At 39.7% G+C, this 17,812-nt stretch overlaps 1 protein-coding gene across 2 annotated transcripts; it reads left to right on the top strand.

The window, feature by feature from the left end:
• The first annotated feature begins 1,529 nt into the window (after window positions 1–1,529).
• Window positions 1,530–5,659, top strand: arl4ab (ADP-ribosylation factor-like 4ab). 2 transcript variants are annotated; one of them, XR_009927227.1, is made up of 3 exons: window positions 1,530–1,610; window positions 2,744–4,382; window positions 4,416–5,659. XR_009927227.1 is itself a non-coding variant. In XM_062436200.1 (2 exons), exon 2 carries the CDS (start codon window positions 2,822–2,824, stop codon window positions 3,422–3,424), a length of 603 nt encoding a protein of 200 aa, XP_062292184.1. In that variant the 5' UTR covers window positions 1,530–1,610; window positions 2,744–2,821; the 3' UTR covers window positions 3,425–5,659. The 2 variants fall into 2 exon arrangements, 1 of the variants encoding a protein (XP_062292184.1); XM_062436200.1 differs by having other exon boundaries at window positions 2,744–5,659.
• Window positions 5,660–17,812: the final 12,153 nt, after the last annotated feature.

Genomic DNA, 17,812 nt, shown 5'->3' on the forward strand with positions numbered 1-17,812 from the left:
GGCGGCACCGAAACTCTTCCAAGGAAGCTGTAATATGTGCTGTTCACCAATAAATAGCCAGTCATACTTCCAGCACATAACTCCCTCTGAAACTACAAATGGTTTTGTTTTTGTTTTCATGTCAGTGTGAATACAGTCAACAAATACGATGCAATGAATCAGCCGATGAGCCTTAGAGGTGTCCTTAGGTGTATTTTTGCAACCACGTCCTGACTCCAGCTTTGTACTGAACACACACACACACACACACACACACACACACACACACACACACACACACACACACACACACACACACACACACACACGTGAGACTGATATCCATCTTCTCATCTGACTCAGAACAAAAGCAAGTAAGCATGATGCCATGAATACAAAGCAGGCTTATACATTTGCTCTCCTCTGAGCTGAGTGATGCCTTCATATGTCATGTTTCAGAGGAGAAATCTGTATTATATATAAACAATTGTTTAGATATATCCAACCTCATGTCAACATTATTTCAGAATCCCATACATTCAATCCATCAATCCATTAAACGTGTCATTTCACATACATAATTGCTTTCCAGTGCTGGCAACATGCAAGTACTGTAATTCAACTGAGAAGGATGGTGAGAGTATACTGAGTGTTTCTTTAAAAAAAAATAATTTAAAAAAAATCAAACTAAGTACAATGTTGTGTAATCTATTTAGACTGAAGGGAAATAAGAGCAGACTGCAGGTGTTCTGTAGCAGAGAGATAAGCTTATTAAAACAGACACTTTTCAGAGGGAGTGTGACTCTCAGCTGAGCAGGTTTCCTCTGCTTGACTGACAGAAACAGGTGACGTGCGTGAGCGCGTGTTTGTGCGTTTAGACGTGTGCGCGAGACCGCGGGCAAGGCGTTGCATGCTGACAACGAGATTGAGCTGCGTCAAGCTAACCAATGTTAGCCACAATTACACCGGAAAATGGATAATTATCCCATCAAAATTAAAGTCTTAATTACATTTGAAACCATTCAACACATTGAAAAGTGGAGTATTTTATGACAAGTCGATTGGAAACCATTTACACATTATTGAATGAACTATAACTGTTACACATGTTTCAGAAATACAACAATTTTATTTCCTTTTGGAACATTTTGGACATTGTGGAAACCTGACTACAGGAGCCTTTGTTTGTTCATTTTGCGGGATCCCTTAGATAAAAAAAAATGATGTATAATTTCGAGAAAAATCCAAGAGAATGTAATGAAGTTTGAGGCTGCCTGTAACGTTTAATAAAACATGTAGTTGATAATATGTTGAGAAAAAGTGTTCAATTATTTCTTTATCTCGTCTGTATTTTTGTTTAGTGTGTCTTAGACTATTTGATTGATTATTATAACCTGATATGAAATGTGTAGCCACTGTATGAGCGAAGAAAAGAAAAGGAGAAAAATTGCAGAATGAGATTTATTTTGACAGTCAGAAGCGGAAGTGGTAATGTTTCCTGTGGCTTGGCGCCGCAGAGAGAAAGAGGGAATGATCAGAGCTGTGTGTGTGTCAGTGTGTGTCAGTAGCTGTGAGGACAGCAACAGAGCACAGTTTACAGCAGCAGTGTGTGATGTGGAATAACTGTTAAGGTAAGTTTCCTCTCTACTCACCATCACTCATATTAGTCATGTTACTAACTGTTATTATCACATATGACCTTATAGACACTGTACAATTAATGTCCCTTCAGTGACTGTGTCCTAACATGACGTTTCATTATAACGTTAATAATGTAATGCTTTAACCTAACGAAGCCTGTTTAAGTTTAGTTATTATTTAACACTTGTTGGCATGTCAGGTTCTGTCAGAGGAGGGAGAGAAAACTACAACCAGACTCCATGTAAAATATCTCTAACTGACGTCGCTTCGATACGCTTCAGGTGTAAAGCTAGCTTTACCTGTCCTATGCAATATTATTTCAACATTTTCTGAATCTCTAGGAACAATTCTTAAATTCGGGTGAGATATGATACACTGAGCAGCACTGAATTTCAATTAAACGTCTACTTTTTTGCAACAATTCACCTGTTAACATGTCGAAATTCTCCATCTACTAAATGAACCGGCAGGGAGGGAGCGGTCCTGTAAATCAGCCATAAAGTCCCATTTTTATTCATATATGATGCTGCATGGCGGACTATATGTATGCCGAATTTATCAACACATCCTACAGATTTTTTACAGATGTTACATTATGGTCTGTGGTGTGTGTGTGTTGGCTTACAAGCAATACTCTAACAATTTGTTCATTTTAAATAAGAAATTCGCCTGTGTGTTTCAGCATAAGATAGAAGTCATGCTATGTTGCTGAGCAACACCTTTTTTTTTTAAAGCTGTATCTCCATGTCAGTCTGTGCTGTTTGAACACCTCTCCTCTGGTCTGTCCCTGTCATTGAGGACTGGTTAATCATTTGAATCTGGGATTTCAGTCAAATTGAAAAAGCCTCCATCCTGTTGTTTACTGAGTCACACACTGAATAGAAATTAGCGTATCAAATCTCTGTAGGATGCTGTGGCGCTACATGTGCAAATGTGCTGCTATCCACCCTGCTGTGTTATTTCTCATTCGTCTCTCTGCCCGCATAATGTGAGGATGTGTAGCCCAAAGGGAGAGAGGAGGGGGGTATATTCACTTGTTGGGTGTTTGGTCTTTTGTAAATCAATGGATTGCTGGGTGTTTGTGTGCTTTGACTCATTATGCATACTGTCTTGACCCCCTCAGGCTCCTGCTGCAGTCCCCGGGGAATAAAAGCAGCCTGGTGAATATTTAGTGACGACTTCTCCTGCTTCATATACCAAGATGGGGAATGGATTATCAGACCACGCTCTCTTCCCCTGCCTTCCATCTTTCCAGGCTCTCCACATTGTTATTCTAGGACTGGACTGTGCAGGAAAGACCACTGTACTGTACCGACTGCGTTTCAATGAGTTTGTGAACACTGTCCCGACAAAAGGTTTTAACACAGAGAAGATCAAAGTGTCGCTCGGAGGCAACCGGAGAACTGCTCCCTTCCACTTCTGGGATGTAGGTGGTCAGGAGAAGCTGCGGCCTCTGTGGCGCTCTTACACCCGATGCGCAGATGGCATTGTCTTTGTGGTGGACTCGGTGGACGCCGAACGCATCGAGGAGGCCAAGACGGAGCTGCACAAGATCACACGGCTGGCAGAGAACCAGGGCGTGCCGGTGCTGGTGGTGGCCAATAAACAGGACCTAAGAAACTCGCTCAGCTTGGCTGAGATGGAAAACATGCTGGCTCTGGGTGAGCTCAGCGCCGCCACCCCCTGGCACCTCCAGCCGGCATGTGCTATCATCGGTGAGGGCCTGCAAGAGGGTCTGGAGAAGCTTCACGCCATGATCCTTAAGAGGAGGAAGGTGCTCCGACAGCAGAAGAGGAAGAGATGATGTGGAAACTATACGATGTGAGGTGGATCTAAAGCTACACAAGAACTCATGTGAGCTGCTACAATCTGCTGCTCCATTGTGTTGCTATGAAAGAGACACAGCGATCCCTATCCAGTCATTGGGCGTCCCCTTTGAAGTCTGACTGGCTAAGTTTGATCCTACCAGTGGGAACTGTTTGTTCAGGTCAGCCAAGTGTTCAGCTCCTGCAGAGGACGGTGGGATTGACTTTTACCCCTGTGGATTTTTGGATGCTAACAATCCTGTATCCTGTCAACAACAAGGGACGCTAAAGTTCTCCCAAAGGAAGTACAGTATTATGCTACACAGCAGCAAGCTATGAAGTTTACACTGAACTCTAAATGTAAAAGACGGACAGTGTCTCTTTTATGTGATTTGTTCAAAATATGTGCTGCCAGTCTGTTCATAAACAATCAGTCTTTATATTTTTATGCTACCAAAGCTTGTGTTGAGATGAAACACAGGGCCACACATATTACAGCCAACCAATCAAAGTTGTAAATGTCAGTACAATGACAGTGTTTTTTTTACCATGTTGCACAAAAGGGGGGTTTGTCCCAGAAGTTTACATGAAGATAATGATTGACTAAGTACAGGATGCACAATGACCCTAAAACACTATTCAGAATGGCTGCAGTGTTGGTGATAGAAAGCAACTGCCAAATGAAGCTGACATTAAGAGCCAAAAAAACGTTCAGAGCAGTCACACTGATAGCACAACATGTTCATTTATCTGGAAAATGAGTGCTGAATATCAGGTTGTGGTGTGAGCTGGTGGTGGTTGATAGTCCCTCTGTACTGAGGACTACTGGGACCTTCATCAAAGTTACTAATGGATTACCTCCACTACACCATAACTTCTATATAGAGATGATACAACAACTAATCATTAAATAAGAACTTCATTTTAAAGTTTTGTCTTGTAGAAGTAGTCTAAAAAGTAGTCTAAAAGTCAGATGTTTTACCTAGCAAGCTAACATTTGTCTAGGAACATTAGCTTGCTAGCAGGGCAAAGGTTTGTTGTACATTTTTCGATGTTATAAAATGTCTTAGTTTTAGCACGGATACCAAAAATATACTTTTCAAATGTTTTTTAGAAAGCTAAACTTTCTAAAAAAAGCTTTTTTTAATTTACCAAAAGAAGTTCATAGAATATGCTAACATGCTAATAAATATGATATTCACTATTTGACAGTTACAGACATGTTCGTCAATACCAAAAAATTATCGTCATATATTTATCCTTTTTTCTAGCCGACAAATGTAGTGTTGGACTGAAAAAATTCTTCCATGTTACACTTAGTAGTTGTAAAGTTAGCTAAGTGAGTTAGCCTTAGTTTGCTAGCCCTGTGAGCAACCTAGCATTCCTCAGCATTACCAACATTCCTACCCTGTTCCTGACATTCGTTAGCTTACTAAATTAGCTACTACGGTCAGCTTATTTAGTTTTGAATGGCCTCGCTAATTTGTGCAGTAATGAAATAATTAAAACTGCGGCAGCTCTATCGCCACGCTAATTTAGCTAAATGTTATTTGTCAACAATACAATTCTTTTTGAGTTGTAGTTTTAGTTAGTCCATGGTTTTGGCTTGTGTAGTCTATGCAATGTATTATTAACTGTGATGAAAGGCTCAGTGTATAGCTACCTAGCTGTGGTTAGATTCTTAAAGACCTAACTAATCACACTGAGGTAACTGGGGAGAAAATACAGACACCTGAAAAGTTATCAGCTAATCATGATTATTCTGATAATGGTCCAATAACAGAGCTCCATTTGTAGCTGTAGTTTTTGTAAAAGGTGAGAATTATCGGGGTCGCTGTGACATCATCACTAACAAAGCTCCCTTTAGTCGTTTCTTGTATAATCCTGATGATTGACAGGAGTATTTCTCCGTCCTCAGAGACAGGCTGGTGTCAGGACCAGCTTCACCTACATCTGAAGACACATTCACATGTTCAGCAGAGCCACCGTCTCAATGCACTTTAATGGTCCTTTTCCTGACCTTCAAATGGACTCTGACAGAATTCTTTATGATTCTGGAATGGGAAGAAGTGAAATATTGCTTCAAAAGAAGCGTTTTATATATTCAGCATATATATGTTATATATATATATATGATAAGTTGGATACTGTTGCCAGGTTTCACTCTTCCACTCTGTTTAGCAGGGTGTTCGTATTTATGTGTCTGTTGGAATAAAGCAACAAAAGATACGTTTAAAAAAAAAAAAAAAGTGTGTTGTGTGTGTTTGTCGTTGGTGTAGCTGTTGATCTGTTCAGAGCACAGTCCATCAGGTGCAGGTTGTTGGTTCAATGTGTGACTGACACACTGAGCACAACACGAGGTGATAAAAGGGTGAGTCATGGCAGCTTTCTCAGGAAAACAAGGCTCTTCCTGCTAAAGTGTGTAAACATTCAGATAACAGCAGCTTTTACTGGGGCTGTTGTGTGGAGTCATGTTCATCTACACTTGTGCACCAGTTTAATCTCAGTACACTAAACATGAGCATGTTGCATCATTATGAATATTAAAATGAAAGATAGTTAAAGAGCTGCTAAGCCAGGGGGACACATTACATTATTCACATGATCAGCTTGTGTAGAATTTGCTGAATAAGATCATGAAGTGCAACTGAAAGCTCCAAACTCCAAAGTTTTCCCAAAGGTTGATTCATTCCTGACCTTAGGGAAAAAAAAGCTTGACTCAAGGACCACTTTCTTGTTTTTTTTTCAATAACTTGATACTGTGTGACACAACAGCAGATGGAGTTTTGTATCATTTAAATCAGAGAAAACGCCCAAATGATACTATAAGTAGTCCAAAATATCACAAGGTTACCCACTATCATTACATACCAAGCACTGGATATCTGCATAGACGGAGGAGGTGTTCAGACATCAACATGGTCATAAATTCTGAAAGCTCAAAAACATGTAGATAAGACCTGTTTATGTAACATGGACCATTACAGCTGTGAAGAGACAGAAAGTCATTTATACTTGTCTGTGTCACTCAGCCTGTAGTGTTCTGCTAGTGTCAATGTACAGGCGACCACGGGCCCCTTGACTGGCCTACAAAACACCCTACAAGCTGGCAGTGTTTAACCAGCCAAGGTGTTGGACTGGTGTTCACTAAAGAACACATATTATGTACGTTTCCAGGTGGATATTTATATTCCGGGTCTCTCCTGGAACATCTTTGCATGATTTATAGTTAAAAAGTCATTTTTTTATCTTATACTTACACTTTATGCAGCCCCTCAGTTTAGCAATAAGTTAATATCAGCTCTCATAAAGGTAGAAAAAGCTGTTGGAAAGGAAGCAATCAGAGTAGGTTGAAGCTTTTGGAACTTTGACAATGTTTATTGGATATAAGCTATAAGAGGAAGAGCACACAAAAAATGATATGTCCCATTTAAATGTTGCTAAAAACAGAAAACCCCATAACTTACAGTGAAAGTTTATTCAGGAAGATTATTTCGCTAATGTCTCCGAATCAATCAGCTGACTGAGAGCGCTCAGTTCAACCAATCATATTTTGCCATGAGCTCTGTGAGCAAATCATCTGATTGCTGTCAAACGTTTAAAGCTGTTCTTTCCTCTGCTGCTGTCAGCTGTCATTTCAGTGTCAGTGCTGAAATGTCAGTGCATTAGCAGTCTTCTTCTACTCCAGATGTTCTTCTCTATACACACTATAACAATACATCAATTCAACAACTCAAGTCTCTCCTGATTGATCTAAAACAGAGATGGTTAAGAACTATTTCGATTTCGATGATGTTTACAGCTTTAGCAGTAGCAGCAGAGTAAAAGCCATCAGGTAAGTGTTTATTTTTAGAGATACTAGGTACCACAAGTAGGCCCACGCTCCCAGCATGCAGGCCTACTTGTGGTTCCTAGTATCTCTAAAAGTAGAATGGGAGGGCAGACACCCTCTCTACTTTTAAGAGTAGGCTTAAAACGTTCCTTTTTGATAAAGCTCATAGTTAGGGCCGGCCAGGCTTGTCCTGGACCAGCTCCTAGTTTATGCTGCTATAGGCTTAGACTGCCGGGGGACTCCTACTCCCATGATGCACTGAGCTCCTCTCTCCTCCTCTTTCTCTCTCTCTATCCATCCATCTATATCCATTAACATTCATGTACTATTAATGCATTCAATAACCTAAACTTCTTCCCCGGAGTTGTCTGTGCTTTCTCGTCTCACAGGTAATCTGGGCCTGTAGACGTCCGGATGACAGATTCCAGTCCCGGACCTTCTAGATTCAATGTTTATTTTCTATGTGCTTCTCTCTCTCTCCTATTCTTCCTCTCTCTCCTCTCTACCCCAACCGGTCGAGGCAGATGTTCTCCCACTTTGAGCCTGGTTCTGCCTGAGGTTTCTTCCTGTTAAAAGGGAGTTTTTTCTTGCCATTGTCGCTAAGTGCTGCTCATGTGGGAATGTTGGGTCTCTTTAAAATTAAAACCTGAAGAGTACGGTTTAGAACCTGCTCTATGTGTAAAGTGCCTTGAGATAACTTTATTGTGATTTGGCGCTATACAAATAAAGATTGATTGATTGATTGCATCGATTCATGAGTAAAGACCCTATTTGTACTAATGTATAAGTTTGATAACAATCCAGGCATTATTAGTGGAGTAATTTACGAGATACACTGGTGGGTCCGTTAGCGCCTGTACTAAGCCATTCGGCTGATGGTTCTAACTCCACTAATTTGCAACCAAATGAAAAAAAAGGGCTGAGGCGGTGATTAGATAGACGTAATGGTGCATATGACGCTAGGTTGAAATTATGCCGAACCATCGCTTTAACACTAACATACTGTTCATATTTTACACCCTTACAGTATGTTCTGGGTCTAAGAATCTCCTCATAAAAAGTGTCTATACCAAATTGTGAACCACAGATGTGTTTAGAAAGCATCAATAGTGGATCTGACTGATCAATAAATGTGATTAAATGATTCATGTTTCAGAGAGCAGAGAGAGAAGAAAAAACAGCTACTATCACACAATATCATCATGTCCTATTTGACCTAAGACATGAAAATATAACATAGTAATAATGATGTAAATGTATTTAATGTAAAGTGAAAAAGACAAGAACTTTATGGAACTGTGTGGTTTATTGTATAACCATTAGAGCCATCAGTCTTCACTGCTACATCACAAAAAAAAATATTAAAACTATTAACTATTCATTTAACATAAACACATGTCAATAGATAGTATGGCTCAAATTTGACCCAGAACAGACTCAATGTACAAACATTTGTAGCACCTATCCAAAAGTATAACATTTTAAAATATTTTCATTTTTGTACATTTTGGGTCACTTTATGAAAAGTCAGCTACAGCTATCAAATGTCAAAATGGGTCGAATTTGACCCAAACAGTACATAAGAGTTAATGTGAAGTGAGCCCATATTACATTGCTGTCATTTTAAATGGAGTTTGGTGTCCGTTCGAAACAGGTTCTCAGTAGCTCTCTCGTACATTTGTGTTGTGGTGTGGACTGTTAGTCTTGGTGGCCATGAGAAGAGTGGGAGGTTGGGGGTGCGGTGTGTGTGTGTGTGGGGGGCAGTTCTGGCTCAGACTGGGTCCGCTCGGAGAACAATACCAGGCACAAACACATGGAGGGAGGAGAATGTGGAGGGGCGGGGGCGAAGGAACTGTTATGGAATCATTTCTTCACTCTGTGTTTGGGTTTCTGATGGGTTTTCCAGGCTGAATCATGTGGCACACACACACACACACACACACACACACACACACACACACACACACACACACACACACACACACACACACACACACACACACACACACACACACACACACACACACACACACACTTCCATACCTCCTGGTCATCCAGCCAAAGATAATGGAGGTGAAACTGGCACACATTGTAATTGTTTCAGAGATTATGAAATATGTAGACAGCCTGGCTTCACAGCATGCTCAACTGAGTCCAACCACCTCAAAAGGAATTTAAAATGTGGAGTTATTTATTCAAATGTTTAATGAGCTTACAACTGTTGGAATTGTTGGTGCAGTGGAAGAAAACATTTCATCAGTGTATTCACATATATGTATTCATAAATATGCCTCACCACCAGGCTTTCTGCATGTATCACAAACAGTACAGTGGTGTGTGTAAAAGTATAAATCCTCATTAGGGACTGACTGTGAACACCCTCTCTGCATCTGCAGCAGTATGGCTGCCTGCCCACTGCCCCTGTACATTTTCCATTACACAAAGCTCACGCAAGGCTGGGTGCCATGCCAGGTTAAGCCTCTCCCTCTTCCCATGGCCTTTGGCTGGAGGATAACCAACACAACGCTTTAGCACAGTGACAGAGGGGCTTCAGGGGTCACTTGTTCCCAAACATCCATATCAACCCGCCTGACTTTCTGGAACAGCACAGAGTCCTGGCTGGGAGTCCTCGCTTTGATCCTGGACTCTAATTACCAGTGGATTAGTGTGGGAGACTGCTGGCTGGAATGAAGGAATAGAACATATCTACCAATAGTTTTAAATAAAAGTGAGTTTACTCAGATTTGTTTTCTCATGTGAAAAAAATATTCCCATGTCAGATTTACTTTGCTTTCAGCTGCTGTGACTTTGATCTAAAGCAGGGGTCCCAAATTCACTTTGACTCATGAGAGAATGTCATGTGACCCCCCCGCCCCCACAAACACACACACAATTAGAATTCATTGCTTGATCCTGCCTGAAAATTTATTTTACTTTTTTTTTTAAATTTAGAGTTTTTCCCAGACTTTTATATTAGATAAATCATCTCATTTCCTTTGCAAAGCTGCAAAATTGGAATATAAAAAGTTACATTAAACAAGCTGATCCTGAGCCTTTGAAAGAGACCAGCAGAACCTCTAACCCTAAAAGGAAAGTTCACCTTGAACACAGTTTCAAGAGAAGTGGACAATGAATTCACTTTAGACCTTTTCCTGTCTTATCAGCAAAGAGAAGGCAGTCTTAATCAGGATGACAGGATGACTCCCACAAACCAGTGATGGGGGTTAAGTATCAGTATTTCCCCTTCCATGAGCTAAAGGCCCATCCTGATCAACCCCCACCCCACCCCTCCCTTCACACACAGGACTGCATGCTTACACTGAATCCAACTCACCTCATCATGTTTCCTTTGTTTGGACCAATGGCAGATGGTGATTAGCTCTGTTTTGTGGCTCAGGTCTATAATTTGTTAGACATGTAGGCTGTTTTGAGAGCAAACACAAGAAGCAAATAAAGAATGAGTCACTATACATGCTGCCAATAAATACTAGCAGCCTCCAAGTAGATGAGAAATACACCCATTGTGGCATTTAAATGTATAGAATCAAAGAAAAGAACACGAAAAGTACAAAAACAAATCCAAATCCACAATATTGCATGCATTAAGAAAGCCATAATGTTTAAACCCCCCCTGTGTCCCTTTGTAGAGAGTAAAACAAAGTATGTGGTCATTAAATACTTCAATAAGGAATGTGGACTCCTAAAGCCAGATTATTAGGATCAAACATATAAGAATAAAAGCAGCTCCACTGACATGTGTGCCAGCGTGCTTGTGTATTTCAGACGTATTCTGTCCCGTCTTTGATCCCTTGATTTCTTACAGCTGAGGAAATGGTCTTTGAAAGTACACCCATCCATTTGAGGAGTGTGTATTTAGCACAGAGTGGGGGTGCAGGGTGGGGGGTGTGTGTGTGTGCTGTGAGGTTCGTTCAAACTGATTGATGACTGTGCGAACTGCTAATCTGATCCCGGGTCAGTGTGAGCTGTGAAGGGTGTAAACGGTGTGGTCGTCACAGTGGAGGACAGGATGTGGTGATAAGGGAAGAGGAACCACTCCCTGCCTGCTACGGGTTTCCTGAGAAGAGCCTGGCTGTCTGCCACCCCCCCCCCCCCCCCCCCAACCCCAACCCCGCCCCCCCTAAACCCTGACCCAAACCAACCCTGAAACACCAAGAGGAGAGAGCAAAGAGGCTCTCTTTTCTGAAATGTATTATCTGTTTCAACTGTCATTGTAACCAATGTTGGTTGGTCTTCCATTCAGCAGCAACACCTTAGCCAGGATGTCACACATACTGGAGTCAACTGGACTAACAGAACTCTACTGAGAACAACGTTTCCTTATAGAACATACCAGATGAAATAGTTCTATCCAGTAATGCTCCTGGAAAGTGATTAGAGACAATTCTTTTAAATGAAAGTGTTTAACATCTACACATGCACATATGTATGGGTCACTGAAAAATTTGGACCATTTCTTACCAAAAGTAAAACTGAATGCTCCTGAAAATGTCAAATGGTGTAACCACAAAATAATGATAGATATTACATATTTTATCACCTACAGTGTATTTAAGTGGACTTATACTAATAATGACTTCATTTTAAAAGATATTCCTGATCTCCATGGTAACCCAGAGTAAATGTAATATTTAGAACAATTGTATTCCATTACCTTTATTTAATATAAAAGTTATAATGTAAGATCATGCCCAACTAGTTGATATGGTGTTTTATTGACAATTTACTGTTTTTAAGCAAGTTGAATTATTTGGTACAAAGTTTTTATGGTTACACCACTTAGACATTTTTGCCATAATCCTCTAATATATTCTCTCAAAATGGATTAAAAGCAGAAATTTGATGCTGGGTCCACAAAAAAAGAATGTGTGCAAGTTATTCATACGTTTATTTTCACATTTTAACCACATGGACACAAAAAAAGTCATTGACCCTTATACTGTGTGTGTGTGTGTGTGTGGATTGTGTGGATGGTTGTATCATCTGTTTTTATCTTGCTTATGTAAATAGCTATTTGAATATATTTTACTTTACTGAATTCCCAACATCAAGGACTATATATATATATATATATATATATATATATATATATATATATATATATATATATATATATATATATATATATATATATATATATATATATATATATATATATATATAATAATATGATTAGTTGGTTCATGCTGCAGTGATCATGTGCACTGGCTAATGCCTCTAAACAGGAACACCCTCAAACAGATAGTATGATCTTAATCATACAATTTTGTGCTGCTTTTCTTTCATTTTACAGCACAAATCCTCTCTGTGTGAGCCTTTAGTAAATAAGGGCCAAATACAATCCAGCTGTTTACCACTTAAAAAGCATTCACAAAACCTAGATGTCATTAAAAGAGCTGCAGTCAAAGTTCAAAAGATGGAAAACCATGTGGAGAACATGATGGATATATAACATTTCTGTTTGTTTCATGTCTTCATTTGAGGAGCGTTACAGTCTCTTCATCCTTCATCACTCATCACACAGATCTAATGGAAGCTTCACACATGTCACATGCAGCACGTACATCATCATTTATTCATTAAGACTGTTTTTCATTAATCAGTATGATACGGTATGATTTATTTTTCATGCTTAGGTAGTTCCATTCACATAGATTAAACATACAGTTACACATATGATGCTTCTCATAGATTGTTAGAGGACAGGAGTTGGTACTTCTATTAAAAGCATGTGAGGAGTCAGAGGAAATACTGTCTAGAACCAGTCTAAGCATGCTCTTGTTGTGAGGTGCGTGAAAGGATTTGGATTTGATTATGTAGTTTAGTTTGAAGTTTCACAGACAGGCAGCTGAGCCAGTTCACAGTGCAGCACAGCATGACTCTGAATAACTCATGTAGCAACTGTTCCACCTCAGCCAACCTCAACCTTCTGCTCAGATCTGTGTATGTGCAAATTCAAATGGACACTTAATGAGTACTTTTTTTTTTTTTGTCATTAAAGTTTTTATTTTTTTATTTCAATATACTTGAACAGACAGCATCATTACAATCTTCTCATTATATATCACAGGCCCATGTTGAATGCACCAATTATAACCACATACACATATACATAGACATGTATACACACGCAAATACCTGCATACTGTATATTTACACACACACACACACACACACACACACACACACAAACACACACACACACACACACACATAAATGAGTACATTTTTAACATATGAGGGCTGCTAAAACTCTCTAATCCCCCCCCCCAAAAAAAAAAAACCCAGGGGCCATGACCTCAGTGTCCTCATTGGTAGCTACAGGCCCGATCACACTACACATCTTATTTATCATCCACCTTAAGAGTTAAATAGCATCACACTGCTATAAATGCAGCTATGCTTGAATTTATGGTCAACACGAGGCATTAAGGAGAGTCATAGCTACAGAAAGACCGGCACAAAAATAGCAACAAAATAGATGAGACTGACACAGCTTGTACAGGTTGTTGTAAGTTCTCATTCAGGAATAATACCTCTTAAATCAGGGCTGTCAAACATACCGGTATCGGATCACCAAAGGAGTCCAGTTTGGCCCACTGGATAACTTTGCAGTGTTGAAATTACAGAAAAGTAATTCCAGTTTTTCAATTTAAAATGACTTTCCCTTTTTCCAAGTGCCGAATCTGTATGTTGTTTGGTTTAGACGTATGTGATGTAGTATACAAAGAACCATGCTGTATAAGTAGAAGTGAGTATGATGTGCATATAAGTGGATATGTGTGTGTTTATATGTGAGTACTATGTGTATACTGTCTGAGCTGCTGGGATAAGTAAGGGTGTATGTATGTATACTGTATATATGTTGACTGTGCTGTCTTATCTACTGTAACACTCACATCCTCTGGAGGTTATGTGTGTTGTGCTCAGTTGGTGCATGCACATTGTTTTGTATACTGAAAGAAAAATGAATAAAAAAGTAAATTACGAAAGAAAGAAAGAAAAAAGCGCTGCTATTCTTACTTATTTTCAGTCATCATTCACAGTCAAGTCTTCTGATCTTTCCGTGGACGTCCAACTTGAAATAATTGACTTGCAGTGTGATTAAGATTTGAAGGATGAATTTACCTCGATGGGCTTTGACACATTTTTATCAGTATCTCTTACCATGGTAACCCTAGATGGATTATTACAGTAAAGTTATAATATGTATTATATATAACATACATACTATTTATTGCTTAATATGCAATGCTTTTACTAGTCCGGCCCACTTGAGATCAAATTGGACTGTATGTGGCCCCTGAACTAAAATCTTACTTCATCTAAAACTTAAATCTATACATTTTTTTGAATGCTGTTCAAAATGTAAACTGCTTTAATCGACCACTACCACAGCTTCCATGGCAACGGACAACAAAACCGATCATTCACTCTGATTATCAGGTTACAGTCATTCATTAATGTGCATATTCAAACATTTCTCCTACATCTGTTCTTGCATGTACATCTTATACTTTACAGCTCTGCGTTTCTGATCAACTACTGGATGCGTCTATGATTTCCACATGACTCAAAGTATGTTAACAACATCATATGCTGACCAGCTGTGTCACTCTGAAGACTCCAAACATGCAGACAGCACAGAACGGCCTGTACTGGTTCTTGTTGCGTAACCCTGACCTTCCAGTGTTGCTCTCTTTTATCTCTGTTTAAACAGAACCAGCCATCATCTCCATTTAGCGAGAATCAAAGGTACTTTGAACAGCCCACAATGTTTATTGTACTGATTCCAGTCTCGGGACTGTTCATGACCCCTGTGGAAGGAGAATCAGACTGCCGAGGGCTTGAAAGTCTGAGCAGAGTTTCTTTCCCTCTCAAGGTTTCAGTAGGAAGAGGGAGGTGGCGTACAATGTTCAGAATTTATGTTTTTGGTCAGAGGTTCAGGGCTTTGAAAGATACGGGGGCAAATTTGCGACAGTGCCAGCAGCCAGGAAGCCGGGTTACACACCACCTTGTTATCTGTGCGTCAGTAATCACACCCACCACATTCACAGAGTTCATGCTGGTGTTATTCCTCAGTGAACCTCACACTTCAAACAGATCTGATCTGTAATTAACTGACTCTGAAGGGCAAATGTGATGCAAAGTTCTCAAGACGCCTCCATCCACTGTCCAGATTTCTTGCTGAGGATGGAAAATTGTGTTTGTGTGTGTGTGTATCTGCTGTCATATGATTCAAATATGTAGAATTCATATACTGGCACAGGAAATGATTGCCTGTAAAGAAAAAAACTGCAATTTTAATCACTGTTTAGGTAAATCAGGTGTCCATTTTTAACCCTGTTTATATATAACATTGATGAATTATTTCTTTTCCTTGGAGGGCAGAATGGAAACACAGCTTCAGCCTCTTTGATGCATGACGTCCATGACAGTGGAAAGTTAGGTCAGTATGTTGTTTTATATAATACATTAATGGGAGTCCATTCCCACCAGGAAAAAGATGAAACATTATGAATGATTTAAAAAAAAAGGAATGAATGAATGAATGAATGAATGGTCTTTATTGTACAGTGTATTATGACATTTTAAAGGGCATCTCTGCAGTACACTTGATTAAAAAAAAGAAAGAATAAATAGCAGCTATACATTGCAAAAAGGTCAAAATGATGATACTTTTAATTGACCATGACTATGATTATGAGCTAATAAGCCAAATTATGACTCTAAAAGTCACTCATTATGCTACTTGATTGTACCTACTCATTGGTCTGCACATCATGGCTTCTGTACATGCCATATATTTCTTGGGAGCGCTGCTTGTGTACAATGAATTATAAGCAGCATTAGCATTTCCTTTGCTGTAAAATGTGTTTCCTTTGTTTCCTTTATAGTAAAATAACCCCCCCCCCCCCCCCCCCCCACACACACACACACACTCTGGTAGGGAGGTGAGTTAGTTTTGGAGCCTGCAGAGTCAGACAGGACCTGTGCTGTTCTGTTTTGTCTAAGGAGGGTTTGTTAACTTAACGGGTGGGAAAGAACAGAGTTTCCTGACCCGGCCCTCCACTCCCTCTTCACTTGCTTAAATGATGTCTTCCACCATCACAAGATTTTTGACTTTAAACAGAAAGATTACATCTCCTAAAAATACATACATGCAATGTTAGAAAGGTGTGGAGGGAGGAGACCTCCCAAGCTATTTAATCATCAGACGAGCAGTTTTATGACGTATAGGCCTACTGACCTCTTTAAAAAGCACATTTACATAAGTACCACTATTATACACCTCTGCTTACTACAGATTTGTGTATCAGACCCTTCAGTTGTATCTAGTGACCCTTTGTTGGATACCATGCCATAGGTTGGAAACCACTACCTGACTGCATATTAAGTAATTCAAACTTGCATGTATGAGTATTAATTTGATATCATGTCATATATAATAATACACACATCACAGAATGAGTATTTGAACTGCTGAGTCTGGGATGTTTATTTGTAACTGAGTCATTTAACATTAATGAAATTGTTCTTTTACTGAAGTACTTTGTCCGCCACAGAGCAGCTGTTCTTAAGTAAGCAAAGGGAATATAATTGTGATTTAAAAAAAAGAAAAATCATCCCTGTGCTTTTATTCTGAAAATCAGACTACTTTTGCTGAAACCTTATTGAAAACTTTTCCTCAAAAGTGTTTTCAGTTTAGCAATTTGCTTAGTCTCCAGTCAGGAGCCACTCTGCACATTACAGATGTTTCACACACAGCCAACCAGCTGTTAAACTCCAGAATATATCGGATTCACTAAAGTCAATAAAGATTAACATGATAATTCTATTTCATTTCCTCAGTAAACTGTTCCACTGCTACTTTCTGCACTTCTTCCCTGGCAGCTTGTGACGGCGCATGCATTAAAGGGATGATTCTCATGTTTTGAAGCAGGGTAGTATGAGGTACTTATCCATAATCAGTGTATTACTTGCAGTAGTAGGCGGTCCGCACTCAGCACTCCCCCATAGTTTTGAGAAGCAGGCAGGACTCTTCTAATACTGGCATGGAAGCTGTGTACCTGCTGTGGACAGAACCAGCAGGTACCTAAAAAAAGGCCCACCATTGCTTAATTTCGGCGCCAGTACTGTAGTCTGCTTCTCTAAACTGGGATGGGCCAACCCCCATCTACTGCAGCTATTACACTGACTATGGACAAACATCTTATTAGGACTGGGTATCGTTTAAAAACTTACAATACCAGAACCAATCCAAGTACCCTTAAAGTGATACTGATACCAACTGAGTCATTCTATACCCATTCCACCTTTAGGTCTCTGTCTTTTATCAGGTGTAACAGGCGTGTAGTGTAGACACACTTTACAACGTTTAGGTGACATCTTGGCTGCTGAACTGTTAAGCGTGCTAACTCAAATTCACCATGACTTCACCACCACAGACAGGTTGTAGCTGCTCTGGCAGTGGACCAATCACATGTCGCATCAAATCCAAGAACGCTTGCATTGATTGGCTGTGAGCAAGTCCGTT

This window comes from Scomber scombrus, chromosome 16 (assembly GCF_963691925.1).
Source record: "Scomber scombrus chromosome 16, fScoSco1.1, whole genome shotgun sequence".
Lineage (NCBI taxonomy): Eukaryota > Metazoa > Chordata > Actinopteri > Scombriformes > Scombridae > Scomber > Scomber scombrus.

Bases quoted from the DNA above. Each gene is read 5' to 3' on its own strand.
- arl4ab (XM_062436200.1), top strand. From the start codon at position 2,822: ATGGGGAATGGATTATCAGACCACGCTCTCTTCCCCTGCCTTCCATCT.